The 18,898-nt window shown below is 49.5% G+C and overlaps 1 protein-coding gene across 3 annotated transcripts in view; it reads right to left on the bottom strand.

Annotated features, from left to right (window-relative positions):
• The window catches only part of TBC1D9B (TBC1 domain family member 9B), a 41,662-nt gene extending 25,227 nt beyond the window's left edge, over nt 1-16,435 (bottom strand). For 2 of the 3 annotated variants that reach the window (XM_024764792.1, XM_024764799.1), the window contains exons 1-6: nt 16,302-16,435; nt 12,003-12,121; nt 7,242-7,470; nt 5,953-6,211; nt 4,112-4,319; nt 1,431-1,643 (exon numbers count right to left, since the gene is read on the bottom strand). In XM_024764792.1, coding sequence (XP_024620560.1) covers nt 1,431-1,643; nt 4,112-4,319; nt 5,953-6,211; nt 7,242-7,389 — 828 coding nt within the window. In that variant the 5' untranslated portion in view covers nt 7,390-7,470; nt 12,003-12,121; nt 16,302-16,435. Of the gene's footprint in view, nt 1-1,430; nt 1,644-4,111; nt 4,320-5,952; nt 6,212-7,241; nt 7,471-12,002; nt 12,122-16,301 lie in introns of those variants that run through there. The other variant, XM_024764802.1, reaches the window with a different exon arrangement.
• Between the last annotated feature and the right edge of the window lie 2,463 nt (nt 16,436-18,898).

The raw sequence follows: 18,898 nt of genomic DNA, 5'->3' as shown, positions 1-18,898 counted from the left end.
TGAGGATAATAACTGTCATGGACTGAAACACATCAAGTTGCTTAAATCTGTAAGTTCATAATTATACTAAAAAGTAAACATAAAGAACTGAATTGGTCATATTTTGAGGATATTTGAAAACCAAATTCATCATTTTAACAACTGGTAAATAAAAAAAAGATTTATTCTGCCTTTTCTATATGAACTGTGCCTCACGGTAACCAAATAGTTGTTGAGGGTAAATTTCTCTATATGGAAATATTCCAGCTAATGAACAGAAGGAATGATAGAATTAGAGTGCCCCCATTTGCAATCCTAATGAGTTACCTAATGAATTATCTAGGCAATGCTTGTCAATGACTGGTAACAGCACATAACCAGGTATTACATACCTGTTGGTGGAAGTACACAGCACCTCAATCCTGCTTACAAGTGGATCTGCCCCCCACTCCCCAACACAAACAATTGAATCCAAATCTGAGCTGGATCTCATTACTAAACCACCAACTTACAAGAACCAGGGCACAAAAGAATCCGTTAAGTGTTTCCAAGAGATGCAATCAGCAAACACCAGACTGCGAGAAACTCTATAGCACAAATGACCCAATTCCTTCAACAAAATACTGCAAGAAAAGAAAAGAAAAGAGAAAGAGAGAGAGAGAGAGAGAGAGAGAAAGAGAGAAAGAGAGAGAGAGAGTGGTCCGTGGGTGTGGCTTCCACCGCATCACTGTGCAACTTGCAAAAATACATATATATATAAACACACACACACACACACACACACACACACATAGAGAGAGAGAGAGAGAGAGAGAGAGAAAGAGAGAAAGAGAGAAAGAGAGAAAGAGAGAGAGGGAGGAGTAGAAACCTATAGATAAAAAGGGATTATACCAACCCACTGTAACATGTGTATGACCTATGTGTACCTCAATCCAAATGACTAAATTGTAAAAAGAACATGTGCATCTGGGGAAATGTAAATACAAGTTTTTGATGTTAAAGAATTATTAATATTGTTGGTATAGTAAAAAGATTGCAGTAAAAGGTAACCCTGTAAGAAAGATTGATGGGAGAAATCAATCTCCCAACAGGTAAATAAACACAAGCTGGACAGGCCTAAACAGAGTGGCTCTCAGTGCAGCAGAGTTCATAAGGGACAGAGATGAGGGTGGCTGGGCCAGGCAGAGAAGGCTTCTTATGTGGAATAGGACTTAAGGCAGGCAGGGGTGACGCTCAGGAGGACTGGGGCACGTCTTGGTGTACAGACAGGGCTGTGACCCTAGGCATCGCGCGTGTGGTCAGGACACCTGAGACTGGGGCTGGGTTAGGTTTTCCACCCTGCACCAAGCGGGGACCCTCCCCACCCAAGGCCCAAGGCAGGTACCACAGGGCTGCCTGGGCTCTTCTCCTGGCCCTGACCCCCACCCCACTGCTCTGAAGGGCCCTCTCACCTCTGGGGCTGAGTCCACAATGCTGGCTTTCCTCCCCGCTCTGCTGTTGCCTGGCGGCTTGGATGGCATTTTCTGGAGAAAGTCAGAGATCCTCTGAACCAAGAAATCGCGGTCTTTCAGGTTGGCAAACAGGAAGGTCATTTTGCTCTTAGTGCTAATGGACAGAGGGCTGGGCAGGACACTGGAGCTATCAGCTTTTTCCACAATGGTCACCTGAGAAGACAAAAACACCATTTGGGGGTCTGTATCTTGGGATGTAAAGCCAGATGGTTTTGTGAAGCTGAGAGCATGGTGGGCTTAGGTTGTCTTCTCTCAGGCATGGGGCAGGGAGTGGACAAGGGGCTCTCCAGGCCTGGCCGAGTCGTATTCTGACTCTGCTGCTTGCTGCTGTGTGAGTTACATGCATGTCTGAGCCTCATTTTTTCAGCTGTTGATGGGTGTGAACATATCAGCCTTGCAGGACCATCATCAGGATGGTGACACAGAATGTAAAGCCTGAGCCCAGCTGCTGGCCCTGATCAGCTTCCCCAAGATGGACAGTCATGTCCCTGCCCTAAAGCACAGTGAGCAGCCCAGCCTGCAAGCCCTCCTGAGCACTCATTCCCTCAGCACTTCCTGATGTGCGTCCTGGGCCCAGTTCTGACTGTGAGGTGTGTGAACAGAGCAGTACAAGTGTGCAGGGCACAGGATGGGCTTTTAGGGGGCAGGGCCTGCAGTCTGGGATGGGTACAAACAATGGACATGCAGGCTAATGAACACGGTCACCAGGGCTGGTGGGGGCCACAGGGCAAGCTGGGAGGCCGCTGGGCTGCTTCCTGTTGAAGGCACCTCTGGGGAGGTAGTAACTGAGCTGAGACCCGGTGCAGCCAGATGAAGAGCTAGGGGAGAGGCCAGCAACCACCCTGAGGAGGGGGCTGGACTGGCGTGATGGACAAAGAAAGACCGGAGAAGCTGGGGCAGAGTGAGAAGGGGTGGGCAGTGTGTGTATGTGTGTGTGTGTGTGTGTGTGTGTCTGTCTGTGTGTGTGTGTCTGTGTCTCTGTGTGTGTGTGCGCGCCTGCATGTCTGTGTGTGGCAACTGGAGATTCTTCTAATCACAGAAGATACCGGAGGATTCTACCCAGGGTGGGCAGATTTTTAAATTATGTTGGCTGCTGTGGAAGGATGGGATCTAAAGGATAGGTCCTCAAGCCTTAGGTGCAGACAAGGTACTGCTGAGGTGAGCCAAGCAGACAGCTTGTCTTAGATGGTGGCTGTAGAGAGGAAGGGACATGCTCTGGAGAGCAAGCTGACAGGACATGCCATGGTCAGGATGTGGGAACGAGGCCAGGTCAGAATCAAGGATGGCTCCCGCTTTCCACCTCAGCAAACGGATGGAAGGGGTGTCACTTCCAGAGGCGAGGATGAGATTTGGGAGTGCAAATTCAAGAGCCCAGTGGACACATGAGTGTGGCTGGCATGAGTGAGGAGCTCCTGTGAAGTCCCCTGGCTAGGATACTGAGGTCAGTGCTGGGCAGGGGCCTCCATCAGGACCAGCTGCAGAGCCCCATCCCAAGAGCTTCCTGGCTCAGCCAGAGCTCTCTGCCATCAGGAATGTCAGGACCCATCAGGAGAAATGGAGCTGGGCCTAAGATGACCCTGTAGCCAGCCCCCAGGGCTCAGGGTCAGATCAGTACAGCACCCAGGACAAATCCACAGACCTAGTGCCAAAGGAGAGCGAGGGGTCAGGGGCCAGCTCTGAGCCCCTGAGCCTGGAGCTGTGGCTCCTTTAAGTCCTTTGCCTCTGACTTCCCTTGGGGAAACTGAGGCAGCACACTACCTCACACCTGTTCGCAACAATACCTGCAACTTCAGGGTTTTGTACAAAGGCCAGGGAGGTCCCACTGCTCTACATTTTAAATAGAAACAAAATACTGTGTTTTAGCTTATAGCTTAAGAAGCTCACTTAAACCTCAATTAAACAGCCAGTATGCCCTGTTGGGCCATGAGGAAAAGGAGGCCTTGGAGGGGTGGACGGCTCTCCCTCACTGTCTACACCTTCACGGCAGCACAGGACAAATGGCCTTGTTTCTACCAGAGTCACTGTGGAAGCCCAAGAAACTGGAGAAAAAATAACTCTGACAGGTGAGAGCTAACCCCACCCTTGACAGGTGATAGTTGACCCCACTCCTGAAAGGTAAGAGCTGACTTCCAATGACTCTGCTAGAGCCTGAGCCACAGCCAAGGCAGGTGTCAGGAGAGGAACAGTGAGGTGGCCCCTGAGAGTAACATGGGGCTGGGGTGGGATCAGAGTCCTCCAAGCCCAGCCAAAGCAGGGCTTTGCCAAAGTCTAACTGCAAGGCCCAAGGAGGAAGGACTAGGGGACACTCACCTGCAGGAGGCCACTGGGCTCTGACCAGGGACGTGTGGGTCCTTGTTGAGGTTTTCGTATGTCCCACTGTGAGCTCTGCTGGCAGGCCAAAGCCCACCGTATCTCCCCACCAGGTGAGGTTGATCCCTGAGGGGGCATCCAGTGCACCCACTCCCTCCAGGGCCTGGTACAGGACAGGTGCTTGGGGAGCACATGAACCACCATGTGCCCTCTGTACTCACATCACTAAATCCTGAGGGGCTTCCTGGGCTGGGGACCTGGCCACATGCCCTGGTAAGAGAGGGAAGAGCTGGCAAGGACCTAGGGCTCACCTCCCGCAGGGGTATGATGAGGTGGCAAGCATCCTCTTCCTTGCTGGCAAAGCAGATGTAGTTGCTGGAGATAAACATCTGGCCAGGGATGTGCAGCTTGTTGAATGGGGTCCACAGGGTGCAGCCTGTGTGGCCGTCCAGGCGCTCGTCCCCGGGCAGCCGGAACGTGGCACAGTAGCACTCGTTCTTGGCTCGAGCGTCCAGGTCTCTGGTGAAACCAAGGTGGGGGAGATAGAAAAGCAGACAAGAGTTGGGGCTAGCACACTCACAAGGCGGCCTCATGCCCTCTGTTTCCACGTTGGACTCAGGCTCGTGGGGGTCCTCCTGTGAGCAAGTTGTGCCCAGGGATCTCAGAGTTCAATAACACATGTACACTGAATGGTCAAGTAGTAAAACGTGGACATCCGTATGACCAGCAGAGGAGTGGTCAACAAACAGCATGCTCGGTACTGAGGGTGGGTGGTGCCCAGAGGGTGCCTGCACCCGCCCTGCCGCTTCTCACTAGGAAGACCAGCCCCACCTAGAAACTCAGACAAGGCCTCCCGACAGGCAGGTGTGGAGTCAAGTCTAAAACACAGGGTGCTGGGATTTCCCCAGCGGTCCAGTGGTTAAGACTCCATGCTTCCACTGCGGGGGGCATGGGTTTGATCCCTGGTAGGGGAACTAAGATTCCACATGTCACGTGGTGCAGCCAAAAGAAAAAAACACAGGGTGCTGGGATTTCCCCAGCGGTCCAGTGGTTAAGACTCCATGCTTCCACTGCGGGGGGCATGGGTTTGATCCCTGGTAGGGGAACTAAGATTCCACATGTCACGTGGTGCAGCCAAAAGAAAAAAACACAGGGTGCTGTTGCTTAACGGAAATGCACACTCGCCAGTCCGATGGCTGTGTGAGGCAGGGGCCCGGTAGCCTGTTCCTCACCCCCGCGGTGGCCCTGTCCTCGTAAACATCTCTCTCTTCCCAGCCCCATGGGGGCCGCTAGCAGCCTGAGCTCGGCCTGGCAAGCACACCTCGATGGACAATGCCAGAGACGATATCAAGTCCGGCCCTACTCATTTTCTTTCTGGAAGGTTCTGAAAGCCACTGTGTCACTCGCATCAGGAAAGTAATATCCTTGGACAGCATTCTGGTCCTGAAGGTGCACCCAAGAGTCTGGGCCTAGGCCACAGTCTCTGCATACACAGGTGTGAATCTGGCTGTGGGACCCAGGGGCTCAGGGAATATCTGAGCTCCCGGCTGGCCTACAGGTTTCCTCTAAGCTGCAACGGAAGAGCAAGAACAGAGTGCTCTGGAGGGGCCAGCCCTAGTGAATTGTTCCTCTGTCTACCAATTCCCACAGACAGGGTGGCAGAGACCTCAGACCTGTGCAGGGCTGTCTCCTGGGGCCTGGGGTCAGGGCCCAGGGGTCCTGAGAAGAGCTGTCAATCATGGCGGGATGGAGGTGGTGTACCGAGCTGGGATTCTGAAGCCTTCCCGAAGAGGCCTCTGGGGATACCCTGGCTGACGTGGTGGGGCGCCTGTCCTGGGCTCCACTGCTCACTTAGAGCTAAGGCACTGGGGTCTGGGGCAAGCTGCTCTACCTCCCTGTGCCTCAGCTTCCTGTCTGAGACCAAGGAGCCTGTGAGAGCCTCCCCACCCCAGGGTTTTGAGAAGTAATACATGAAGAACTCCCTCCACGTCAGCATCAGCGGTAGGTTTTTCAGGACGACGCCTCTGTGAATCTCCTGGTGCCCTCCCCACTATCGAAAACCACCCCTTCACCTGGCCCCCTTTACACGCAGGGAGCCTGTGAAGGGTGAGGAGGGCAGGTCCCTGCTGGGGGTGGGGGAGGCACAACGCACCGCTTCAGAGCCGAGATGTTGCTGTGTGGCCGGGGGGGCCTGGGCAGTGCTTTGTCTTCCAGGAAGCCCTCGCTGTCCAGTAGCTGCCGCATGGCAAGGTTGGCCAGCTGCTCCATGAGCTTGAAGGTCTCGCTGATGTTGAGGAACATGGAGAAGAAGAGCTCCTGGTCCCGGGTGTCCACACGGATGCTCTCAGGGAAGAGCAGCGTGGCGTTCTTCTCCAGCCGTGTGACGTCCACCCACTGCACCACCAGGCTCACTGGACACCAGAGGGGACAGACACACCATCAGGTCAAACCAGCTGGAGGGCTGGGCAGGCAGGCTCCTGACTCCTGCCTGGGCCTGGAACCCATGTGGGGGAGCGGGCAGCATCTACTGCCTGCCCGTTCCCCACCCCCAGGCCCCATGCCTGAGCCTAGCTACGCTGGGACACCAGCTCCATGAGGAGGGACTGGGCCGTCCCGGGCTAACCCAGTGCCCAGCCCCGAGAATCTCCTGGGTTTGCCCACCAAACGGCTAAAGGATGAGATGAATGAACAAACAGAGGTGAGCTAGCTGAGATCCTGGACTTGAGAAGCCCCACCTAGTGGGAGTGCACTGATGTGGGAACAAGTCACGACATGGTGTGACCAGCACAGAGAGGACGCTGGCCCCTGCCTGATGAGAAGATGCAAAGGTGGGAGAAAGGCAGGGGAGGTTGTGACAGGTGTGTGTGCATGGCTGGGAGCCGGCCTTGCTGGGCCCAGGAAAGGCCACACTGAGAGCAGCTAAAGCCCTGGGGGCGACATGCAGCAGAGTGCACTGGCTGGGAGTCTGCCTTTTGTCCTGAGGCCAGGGCTTCCTGTGGGGAGGGACCTGCAGCAGGTGGCTGCAGGGGCACACGTCCAAGGCACCACGTAACCTGGAGCTGCTCAGGGATGATGGGTGCCCTGGCACTCTACTTGAAAGAGGGGAGGCCCTGTGCAGAAAGTCACTATGTGAAGAACTGTGCTAGCTGATGTATACATGACAGGAGCCCCCAAGAGCCCGGTGACGCCTGGTTCAAGTCTGGAGTTCTGGTCGTGGGCCACTAGGTTCTGGGGAGACTCTCTGGTGGGTATGTGGGGACAGAATATCCGGGGGCCGAGGAGGGACAGCCCTCAGGAACTTCGACAGTCTGGGGAGGCAGTACACTTTCTAGAGGCGAGGTCAAGGGTGAGGGCAGAGGAGGATGCCCTGAGGATGACGGGGCCAGCTGGGGGACTGGGGCTAGGGGGGACACAGGGGGCACTCCTGCTGCCTGCACTCACCCTCCTTGCCCAGCAGGAAGGAGTAGAAACACAGGTGGTTGACGGTCAGGTAGAGCCAGCCCTGCCGGGGCACGCGGCCCTTCCAGTAGCTGCAGGAGTAGTAGTTGACCAGCTTCTCTCCCTCGGGCATCCCAAACTGCTTCCGCATTTTCAGCTCGGCCTCCTTGAATTTCCCAGGGTCCTCATCTCCCTGGGGCTGCAGGTTCTTGTTCTCTTCTGCGATGATGCCCTGTAGGAGGACAAGGGGACTGGTTCCCGCAGGGAACTCAAGTGGTGGGACCCAGGACTCTTGGTTGCTGGCCCAAGGGCCACAAGCAGGTAGGCCTGTCGCCTGCTCTGGCCAGACAGATGCTGGGCAATTTCCCCTAACTCCCTGAGCTATTATCTCTACTGGATCAGAGAAGGGAATTTTTAAATTTACATTTTAGTTATTTTAATGTAAATATCTGAAAAATATAATACATAAACATGGTAAAAACATGCAAGTAGTAAAAAAGTGTGTTCAGTGAGAAGGGAGCCTCCATCTCCTCTGCTGTTGTAGGCACTTTGTTGGTTTCCTCCCAGACAGGCTGGCACTGATGCACCTTTAAGCAAATACATGCAATCTGCTCTTTCCCCTCTTTCTTTGCCCAAATGGGAACTTGCTGTGGCACTGTTCTGTGACGTGCATTTCTTGTGACAATGTCTTGGAGGATCTTCTGTACTTGATACTCCCCCCCCCACATACCAGGGGACTCCTGCCTCTTGCCCCAGCTCAAGGCCCACAGACCAGCTGCAGGACCCACCCAGCTCAGGACCTACCCAGTTCAGGGTCCAGAGATCAGCCACAGGGCCAACCAACTCAGGGCATATCTATGCTGTATCCCACCAGCAACTTCACTGGGCTCAGGGTGCCCAGAGACATCACCCTGGGCCACAAAGCCAACCCCAAACCTCCTGGGGTAAAACAGGTTCTTAGCGCATTTGGCTCAAAATGTACATGCAGATTTTCCAGGAGGATGATGACTTGATAAGCTAAAGTAATTCAAGGCAACTGCTGTGGCCCAGATTGCTGCTTCTGCTGAGCCTCCTGGCAGCCTCGAATCCCTGTAACCATGAGCAGGGAGAACAGCCAGGAGTTTGGGTGAAGACCCAAAGGTAAGATGTACCTCCATCTCAGTATAGCCAGTACCACTGTAGCTGCAACTCCAACCTCTTCTCTCTCTCAAGCTGCCTCTGGTGCCTCCCCAGAACACTACTGCAGGAACTAGCTCTATGTCTGGGAAAGAGGCTCTGGCAAAGCACCCTTCTTGTTACTAAGGCCCTGCCCTTGTCTTCTGCTTCCCTCAAATGCACCTACTGGGAGGTTGGGGAAGGGGCCCCACCAGTGGAAAGGTGGGCCCCAGACAGCCTGTGGGCCATCACGGCACCCTGTCCCTCAGGCTACCTTCCTGGGTCTCAGTTGGCAGTCCCCTTTCCCCACTCCTTCAGCTGCACCTGGGAGACCCCCAAGCAGGGAGCAGAGGGGCTGACACTCTGCTTTGCATTTTCCTCTGCATTGTCCGCTGGCCTCTACTCAGGAGTAATGGTCCTCACCAATGGGAATAAACGGCCTGGCACACAGGACTGGGATTTTGTTTGTTTGCTGATACAACTGGACTGTAAAAATCACTGGGCAGATTTTAAATTACTGATTCAATTTCTTTAATAGTTTTAAGCATATTCAAGTTTGCTATTTCTTTGTGAGTCTCAGTTTAAGTTCTATTATGTGGTAGACCAAATAATAGCCCCCCCAAAGATGTTTACATCCCAATCCCCAGAAGGGTTGAGAGACTGACTGGTTGACTGAAGAGGCCATGCTGCTGGCATTCAACAGAAAGGTAAGGGCCAAGAATCACGGATATGAAGCTTCTGAAAGCTGGAAAAGGCAAGGAAACAGATTCTCCCCTTAGAGCCTCCAGGAGTCAGCCTTGCCAATTCCTTGATTTTAGCCTGTGAGATTCATTTCAGACTTCTGACCTCCAGAAATGTAAGAAAAGGAACTTGTGTTGTTTTAAACCACTAAGTTTATGGTAACTTGTTACAGTAGCAACTGGAAACTAAAACATATTATTTTAAGAGTGTCCATCTTGTCTCACTTCTTACAATTTACGGGCTTAAAGCTGTTTATGGCATTCTCTTTCTCTCTCTTTTTTTTAAAGATTTTTTTGATGTGGACCATTTTTAAAGTCTTTATTGAATTTGTTACAATATTGCTTCTGTTTTATGTTTTGGTTTTGTGGCCACGAGGCATGTGGGATCTTAGCTCCTGGACCAGGGATCGAACCCACACTCACTGCATTGGAAGGTGAAGTCTTAACCACTGGACCACCAGGGAAGTCCCCTTACTCTCTTTTTTTTTTAACCCTGCTTTTATTTATTTATTTATTTTTATTTTAAAATTTTACTTATTTTTGGCTGCATTGGGTCTTCGTTGCTGCACGTGGGCTTTCTCCAGTCGTGGCGAGCGGGGGCTACTCTCTTTGTTGCGGTGCACAGGCTTCTCATTGCAGTGGCTTCTCTTGTTGCAGAGCACGGGCTCTAGGCGCACGGGCTTCAGTATTGTGGCATGTGGACTCAGTAGTTGTGGCTCATGTGTTCTAGAGCACAGGCTCAGTAGTTGTGGCACACAGGCTTAGCTGCTCTGCAGCGTGTGGGATCATTCCGGACCAGGGCTTGAACCCGTGTCCCCTGCATTGTCAGGTGGATTCTTAACCACTGGTCCACCAGGGAAGCCCCTAACTTTGCATTTTAAATAGATGCTATCATATTTCATTCCCAACATTACTTATTTGAGGTTTCTCTCTTTTGTCCTGGATCACTTTTGCCACAGGTTTGTTTATATTTTACATCTGTTTTTGGACCTGTTGCTCTTCTGTATCATTCCTTTATTTTCTAAGGAATTAACTTCTTCCCTTTGTTACAGGAATACCCTGAAGATACTGCAGGTTTGGTTCTGAACCATAGCAATAATGCAAATGTCGCACTAAAGCAAGTCACACAAATTTTTTGGTTTCCCAGTGCATATAGAACTTAAGTCTACACTATACTGTGGTATATTAAATACGCAATAGCATTATGTCTAAAAAAATAAGGTACCTATCTTAATTAAAAAATACTTTATTGCTAAAAAAATGCTAACTATAATCTGAATCTTCAGCGAATAGTAATTTTTTTGTGATAACTATATTTCCTTCTTTCTAATTTCCTGGTTTCTCTGACATTCTAACTTACTGAATTGGACACCTGGCTCATTAATTTCCACCCTTTCTTCTTTTCCTCACATTATAAAACAGAAAATGTAAGGCTTTAAATTTCCTCCTGTGTCCTGCTTTTGCTACATCTCACAAATTCTGATAAACAGTAGTATTTCCATAATTGCCCAGTTCTCAGTTTGTTTTTTTTTTTTTTGTGGCCTCGCATCTTACAGGATCTTAGTTCCCTGACCAGGGATTGAACCTGGGCCCCAGCAGTGAAAGTGCCAAGTCCTAACCACTGGATGGCCTGGGGATTCCCTCAATATTTTCTAATTTCCATTTTTTCCTTGGACTCATCTAGAACTTTATTCTGTTCTGTTGGTTAGTTTGTTTGGGCCTGGCATAAGGGAAACATTCCATAATGTTGCTGTTATTATTATTATTGCCCAGCTGGCTCATTAGGAGAGTGAAGACTTGCCTCTGCTCTCTTTGTCTATTTTCCTGGAACTAGAAAGGCAACACAGGTCCCACCCTGAACCCCAGGGTACACAGAGAACTGCTGAGGAACTCTTGGTGCCATCTGCCCAGGTCTAGGAGGTTCTGGTATGATGAAGTCACAAGGGCTTGCCCAAAGTAAGTTTGCATCATGAAACTTTGACCTGGTAACACCTCTCTGAGGAATCTAATCCAAGGCAATAATCCAACAGAAAGAAAAAGACACACACACACACACACACACACACACACACACACACACACACACATAACTCAGATAAATGCTCATTATGTAATTATTCCCTAAAGAGGAAACAATCTAAACATCACTGTGATGTTTTCACACATTGCTACAATCTTCATAATTATTTTGCTAGCTGTAAAATATTCCACTAAGAATACCACATATGACTGACCAAGTCCCCTGAATATATAGTGCTCAGCACAGTACTCATAAAGAAAATACTCAATAAATGCTATGTTAGCAAGTATGAGCCCTCTCAATTTGCAGAGGAAAGAACAGCTGCTTCCCCTCTTACCATGGGACTGGGAGGCATTGTTTCCAGCCTTTTTGCTAACAGTGTTGCAGGGAACATCCTGATACATACGTCATTCTGGACATATGAATACACTGTAGGGTAAATTCCAAGGAATGGACTTGCTGGGTCAAAGTGTCTGTGCATTTTGAAGTAATGTTAGTTTTATAATAGAAATATACCTAAAATTATCCTGTCATTTCCAACTTCTTCCTCTGTTGGCCAAGGAACTGGCTATCAGAGTTGTGTATCTGCATATTTGCTCTGAGGCCCTTTGCAGGGAATGGAAACTCCCAGCTAAGCTTAAACTCCGGTGGCTGGCCAGTAGATGGGGCCTGCATACAATGAGTTCAACTGCCCCTTTCAACACTAAAAGATCAGACCCTTCGTTTCCATCTCTGTTTAATGGGGGAAAGAACTACACGGTGTTGTCTGAAAGTTATAGAAGATGACAAAGGTGAACACTGGTAGCCCAGAGAAGAGAGTGAGAACCAGTAGTGGAAAGTGAATCTTACATGTATCTTGCCCTTGACGAAGGTGGTGATGTCTTCCTCAGTGTCAAAGATGGACAGTGTCTGGAGTAAGTTATTTTCCAGCCATTCCCAGTGTTTTGTGATCTCTTTGCGGGAAGAACCTAGGAGAGGTTTGGTGGCATAAAGAAAAGGAAAATCATAAAATCACCAGGCCTTAAATATAAACTCAAGAGAGATTAAAATGGCTGACCTAATTTGCTATACCAAAGTGACTACAATCTTTGAGCTGCTTACTCTTTCCTTCTTCATGTATATGACAAAAGTCATAAATGGTCCTGATAAAAACACAAAATAAAAAATTCCAATAGAATTACAGAGTCATGAGGAAAATAAAGCCTCAACTTCCCTCTAATGCCCAGAGTAAGAGTGACTGCTAGTTTCCTCTGTGTCCTACCAGAAATAGTCTATACATTTGCAGGTTTGCTTACTTACTTTTCTTCGAGATAAAAGGACTTAATGTGGTCTTCCATGTACAGCTGATTAGCCAGACACAGTCAGACTTGGTATAGGTGACTGTGGCTCTCTTGAGAATGTAGGCATCCACAGATGGCAGCTGGAGCTTCCTGTAGGACTCCAGGCCCCTGGCTGGCTGGTCTCCTGCTGGGCCAGAGGTGCTCATCCCTCTCTCTGAAGCCAGAAGCCCCACCCAGGTCTTTGCCTCCTCCTCCTCATCCCAGTTCACATCCCAACCTGGATCCCGTCTCTTCCAGGAACCACTGTCTGATCTTTCAGCGTCTGGCTGGCCCCCAGTGTCTGCCCCACCTAGGAGAGGGTCCCTGCCCTCCTCAGGGAGGGGTCCTTGTGGGCACTGTAGGCCCAGTGGAAATGGGAGAACTCAGAGAGGCGGCCCATCGCCACTCCCAAAGAGTGAGGCAGCTGTTTTCTCTGCCTCCATCAGGGAATTGGGAAAAGGGGCCCCAGGAGGAAAATTGAAGGGATGAGGGAAGTCCCTTCCAGGCCTGGCTTCCCCTGCCCCTCTGGCACCCCACTTTTTGGGGTTTTTCATGTGTCTGGCATGGGGTTTTTGCACTTAAGAACTCTTCTCTGAATGAATTAACACAAGAATAAGAAAAGGAGTGAAGGCTCTGCTTCCTTTTCAGCAGCCTAGGGTGGGACAGTCTGTGGACTGTAAGCACCCAGAAGGCCCAGTTGCTTCTGTGACCACGGCAGGCCCACACACTCGGCATGGAGGGAGCGTTAGCAAAGACGTGAGTCCGACATGACTGTGGACCACAGACGTTTTTTGCTGGGCGCCCGATCCCTGGTCACCCCATCCTTCACTACCTGGCTACAACTTTTCCATCAGCTGAAGACTCAGCTCTGACCCCGCCCTGGCCAGGCTGAGTTTGTCCCTGTCATCTCCTCTGGCCCAGGCATCTGCTCATTGCTCTGTCACATGTCACAGTCCAGCCTGACTTGGTTAGGGTTGATTTGTTTCTTTACATTTACCCAAGAGGCTCACCACCCTAACAAGCAATTCCACAGAAAGACCCCCTCCCATGGTCTGTGGGAGGATGCCCATGTGAAAATGATTAAACCCAGAATCATACAACAGCGATAATCATAACAATAGGTAACTATAAATAGAAATTACCTCTGGAAGTTCCTAAATCATCCATAAATTATTTCTTTTTCATTTTTCTTTGTATATCTATTATGGCCTCCTTTCCCTAGTGCACAGAGGCCAAGGTCTAGTTGTTAGGTGAAGTGAGTTCGTTCTTTCTTGCTCTTTTTGCTAAGAACCCACATTTGAATTTGAAAGTTGAGTTTGCATGTGATGCAACCCTCTTACACACATGTTCCCGGCAGCCTAAAACAGGAATTTTGTCCACAAAGCCTGTGTGGATCTGTCTGCACTTTAATTATAAATATTTACATATATTCACTTAAAAGAATTATTAGTTAAGAGCAACTCAATCTTCATTTAGCACTAAGTAAACACTGAAACTATGCCATCTCTATGCTAGGTACTGGGAATAAAAAATATAATAGCTAATTAAATTATTAAGTGCTACTTCTGTTTTCCAGAACTTTTTATGGATTATCTTATTTGATTCTTAAGAGCACCTTGGAGACAGGTACAGTTATTTTCATTTTATAGGATGAAGCTGAGGCACAGAGAGGTTGAGTATGTTGCCCAAGGTCACCTAGCTGGGAAGTGACCACACCGTAACGCTAATCCAGGCTGCCCAGCTGCAGAACCTGCCCACACCCTCAAGGAATTGCTGGCCTAGTGGGAGAGCCAGTGAGCCTTCAATGCAAAAGTGCTGGTGGAGACACGGCAAGTCTAGAGGAGGGAGAAGGGTAGGTACATGAGTCCAGGGAATCTGGGAAGGTTTTCCATTGGATGTGACATCTGCGTAGGTACTCAACAGAGCAGGAGGAAGTAAAGTAGACATGGGGCAACACTGTAGGTACACCAGCCAGGACAGGTACAGTTAAGAACTTCAGGCCCTGCAAGTGGCAAAGGCCAGGTGTGAGCTGGTTGGGGGAGGAAGACAGAAATGGAGGCAGGCAGACCCTGAAAAGTCCTTTAATGGCAGTCTAAGGAGTGGAGATTCAGTGGCAGGTGTCAGTAGGTGTCTGCTTTTGGAGAGCTGAAGAGAGGTGGTGGGTAAAAACAGAGAGGCATGAGCAGATGAGCACAGGGGCCTGACCAGGGCAGGGGCTCCACAGTGCATCTGGGTCCCTCCCCAGCAGCAGGCCCTGATGCCACCAATGGGGTTCCCACAAGGCCCCACGGAGTAGCCATACCCCTCTCTCCCCACAAAGAGGCTGCTCTCACTACCACTGCCCTTCTCCTGAGAAGGAACACCTTGAGACAAAGATGAACATCTCAAGGGCCCATTTTAGAGTGAAGCGTCTCATCTTAGCCCAGGCACACACCAACTGCCCTGGGCCCTACCACATAGGAAGCCTCTCTCCTGCCAGTGCCCCACTCTGGGCACCCTGGTGCCTTCACCCCTTGACCTCTCTCCCCCCACCCCCCCAAGCTGGAGTCCAGCTGTGAACACTCCCATCACTTCTCAGGTCTCCAAGGAAAACCACTATCCTGGGGGACAGTGACACTGTGGCTTCTAGCAGAGTGAGATATTCAGCACAGTGGACACGAACAGGTGCTCTGGGTCTGATCTGTGGTTCTGTGTGACTTTGGGAGAGTTACTTAACCCCTCTGGGCCACAGTTTCCTCATCTTCAAAATGGGGAAAATCAAAGTTCCACCTTCTGGAGTTGTTGGGAGGTTCACATGTCTGGCATGCAGGAAGTGCTGTCTGAGTGCCAGCTATGACTGCTGTTTTATCCCAGGGACCTCAGCCAGGCTGAAAGGGGACTTCCCCCTGGACTCTTGGGAGGGTGGGTGTGTCCTCCGAGAAGGACAACTACCAGCGATTCTCGTCATTCACAGTGGTTATGTTCTACAAACCAGGGGAGCTACAGGCTAAGTTCGTGTGAGCCTCTGGTCACAACATTTTCACCAACCAATCAATACACCACTTTGTCTTATATGTCTTTCTGCTTAAAGACACCTCATTTAATATATATTTTTAATACCCTAGCATTGAACTGACAGCCAGAAGCACTGTAACTCATGACTGAAGGAAGCTCATCTAACTTGTATTTTCTCCATAAGGCACATCACAGCTTCCCGCACTTAAAAACACCACACAGCACTTCAGCATTATACCTGGGGCCATTTTAAACAGCAAAGTCACCAACAGATAACACAAAATGTGAGAAGCATGGTGCTTAGACTTCTAAAAGGAGACATGTTTATGGTTTGAGAGCTGAAACAAGAAGGCAGAAGGATGCCTTGTTCCACCTCAGCTGGGAACCTGTGTGTCCGGTGACTCAAATTTTTCATTGCTCTGCAGACACACATTTCCACAGATGTCCACAAATGACCCCAAAAGTACCACAAGTATTGATTTTGGGGTTTATAGATAACTTTTCGTGAGTAGGTGAATTAAAAAAATATGTAGTCCATGAATACTGATAAGCTGTATCCGCCTTGAGAAAAGGTTAGCAGGAGAACATGGACACTGCCCAAGGCCAAGCCCTCAGAGAGGCACGCAGGGCTTCATGGGGCCCATGTCCGCTTGCCCTGCATCTGTGCACAGCTGAGCTGCCTTCCTAAGCTGGATGCTGGCCTGGGCTGTGCTGCCTGAACAAGGGGCAGCATCAGGTTCTCAGTGGGCCATGTCCAATGCAGGAATGCAGGCTGTGTCCCCTCCCTCTCTGGGGCAGGCCCTGCCCAGCACCCCTTGTGATTCAGGGCACCTACCGCACGCCACTGTCCAGTAGACCTGCGAGTCCTGGGTCTGGTGCAGGATGCGGTAAGGGGCCACCCGGGCGCTGGAGTCCAGCACCACATCCAGGGTGCCCACGAGAAGACCTGGCAACAGGGCAGAGAGAGGGGAGGGTGAGGGAAGGCTGGGCTGAGAGCTGGGCCTGGCTGGAGGCAGCCATGAGGGTAGCAGTGCCCCCAAAGCCCCAGCCAAGAGGGTGAAACACCTTACATTACCCTGGTCCGTTAAATTACTTCTTTTTCCTCAAAGGCCTTCAGCCAGTGTCTGATCCCTATCAAAAAATCCCCTCCCACTTCTTCTTGGAAGCTTCTGCTTGTCCTCCTGACTCAGAAATACTTGCAGGCAGGGGCAGATTCAGGTTTTATGGGGCCCAAAGCTTAGATGATCTGGGAGGCCCTCTTCAAGAAAAATACAAAATCAGGTTTGAAAACAAGTATTTCTTCAGAATGAGAAAGTACAACAATGACAATTAAAAACAACAATACTACAAATATCACAAAATCCAGAAAAATAATACAGTGTTTTATTAACTGCCAGACACATCTCTTAAGACATGTTTCTCTGACATGTGTGGCCTTTTTGGCTGTGTACTCTGATGCCTTCTTCATAAGACAATGATTTTGTAACATCATTTTCCCCATCAACAACAGGAAGATAATGTAGCCTCAAAAGTCATGAATAAAAAGAACATGCAAATTTTTAGAACTGTCCAATTTAGGAAAACACCGATTCTGTTTTGTTTTGTTTTTCCACCTCTGAACTGAAGCATTTTAGGGCATTTCAAGTTTTCCTTCTCATCACAATGTCATCGACATTTGTCAATGTCACTATTTCCCCAATAAATTAGAGAAAACGTCTACCTTTTACCACTATTCGATTCATTCTTCTCCATTTATAGAATTATCCAACTACATAAAAGCCTGTCCATTATTCCTATTTGAAACTTATTTTTTCCTTTTCATGAAGAGCTACTTTTGGTATGATCTGAAAATATTTTGTTACCATTTTCCTGTTGATATCAGAATAATTTCTATTGATTTTATTGCTCGATTTTAACACTTGTTTCATATTCCATTTTTAATTTGATTTTTTCCCCCTCCAGTCTCTAATAAATAAAATAACCAGTTACAAAAGAAGGTACTCTTCACATACATCCAAGTCAGGAGTCTGTAATCTCTCACTTGTTTTACTGAAATGTTCTAAAATGCTTCTCTAAATTGCAGTTAAAGCGGCATATTCAAGCCTTACCAGTGTTTGGAATAAACTGCTTTTTACTGTTTGTGTTGAGGTTTCTCTTCTGGTCTCAGAAATTTTATTTTAATTCCTATACTGTTGGCATATCCATACTGCAAGACTTGAAAACTTTTTAATGGGCAGGCCATCTCATCACATTCTTCAATGAAGAATCTAGGTTGGTATCTGTTTTTCAAAGACAGCTTGAATAAAACCACATCACTAACTGTTCCTCCCCCAGGGAGACAGTGGTCAGGAAGCCATTATGTCCATGATGGCACAGGGAAGGCCATGCCAGAGGCTATGCCAGGACTCACCAAACCTAGCTGGAGCAGAGAGTTCAAGGTGTGGTTATCAGGGGGGACCTGGGGAGCTCTGCCTTGGGGGACATGGAGAGATGAGTGTGGTAGAAAGGGCCTTCTCTGTACAGGAAAGCAGAGCACAGAGGGACCCACCCACCTGCTGAGATGATCTGTGGAGAAACAGAGCACAGAACAAGCCCTGAAATCTGACACAATGGTATGCTGCTGCAACCAAAGATACTGGTCGCCCAAGCATTGCTTTTCTACTTGGGCTTCAAGGTTGACCACTGGTCAGTCTCTCCAGAGGGGCTGCTGTCTAACTTCCACTGAACAGTCTAGTCCAGGAGGCAGGTCCAGCACTGGCTCCTGTGATTCTAGAGGCCTTTGGGAAAGAGCTCAAGGCACCAAAGGAACAGGTTTCTTGGGAATGGTACAGTCTCTTCCACATCAGAAGGTGTGGCCCAGGAAAGACTGACGGAAGAGGTCTCCTATGGGAAGCTTCTATATGCATCTGGTAGGACTGCATTAGCTGCTAATGTTTAAAATTAGGACATTTCACAGAAAATTCTCTTGATAACTGGAAGACCTGTCAACATTGGTCCTGAGGTCCTAAATGGCAACAATGGGCCACCCGAGGAGCGCAGGCACTGGTCTGGCCCTAAGACTGACCCAGGTCTGCTTGGGAGTGCCTGGGGCAGGTCCTGGAGCATGCGGGACCTTGGACAACCCCTGTAGAGGGAATGCCCAGTAGGCATCCCCTGGATCCCAAATGCCACACACTCCAGGAGGTGCCGGTCTAGTCTACTCCTGTGTAGTACCCAGACGGGCAAAGAGGCACCTTGGCTGGTTCACCGGAACACATATACTGGTGATTCGGCTAAGCCTCGGTCTGCAGCTCCAACGCACCAAGAAGCAGGAAAGGTGGGTGAGGAGAAGCTGGAGGGATGGGGGCTGAGGCCAGCATTAGCTGGGAGAACTCTGATCTTGCTGAAAAGGCAATTCTTTGGTAAGTTGGGAATGAAGGAGGCAAAAGAAAA

This window comes from Neophocaena asiaeorientalis, unplaced genomic scaffold (genome assembly GCF_003031525.2).
Source record: "Neophocaena asiaeorientalis asiaeorientalis breed wild unplaced genomic scaffold, Neophocaena_asiaeorientalis_V1.1 scaffold241, whole genome shotgun sequence".
NCBI lineage: Eukaryota > Metazoa > Chordata > Mammalia > Artiodactyla > Phocoenidae > Neophocaena > Neophocaena asiaeorientalis.
This window is presented reverse-complemented; position numbering and strand designations above follow the sequence as displayed.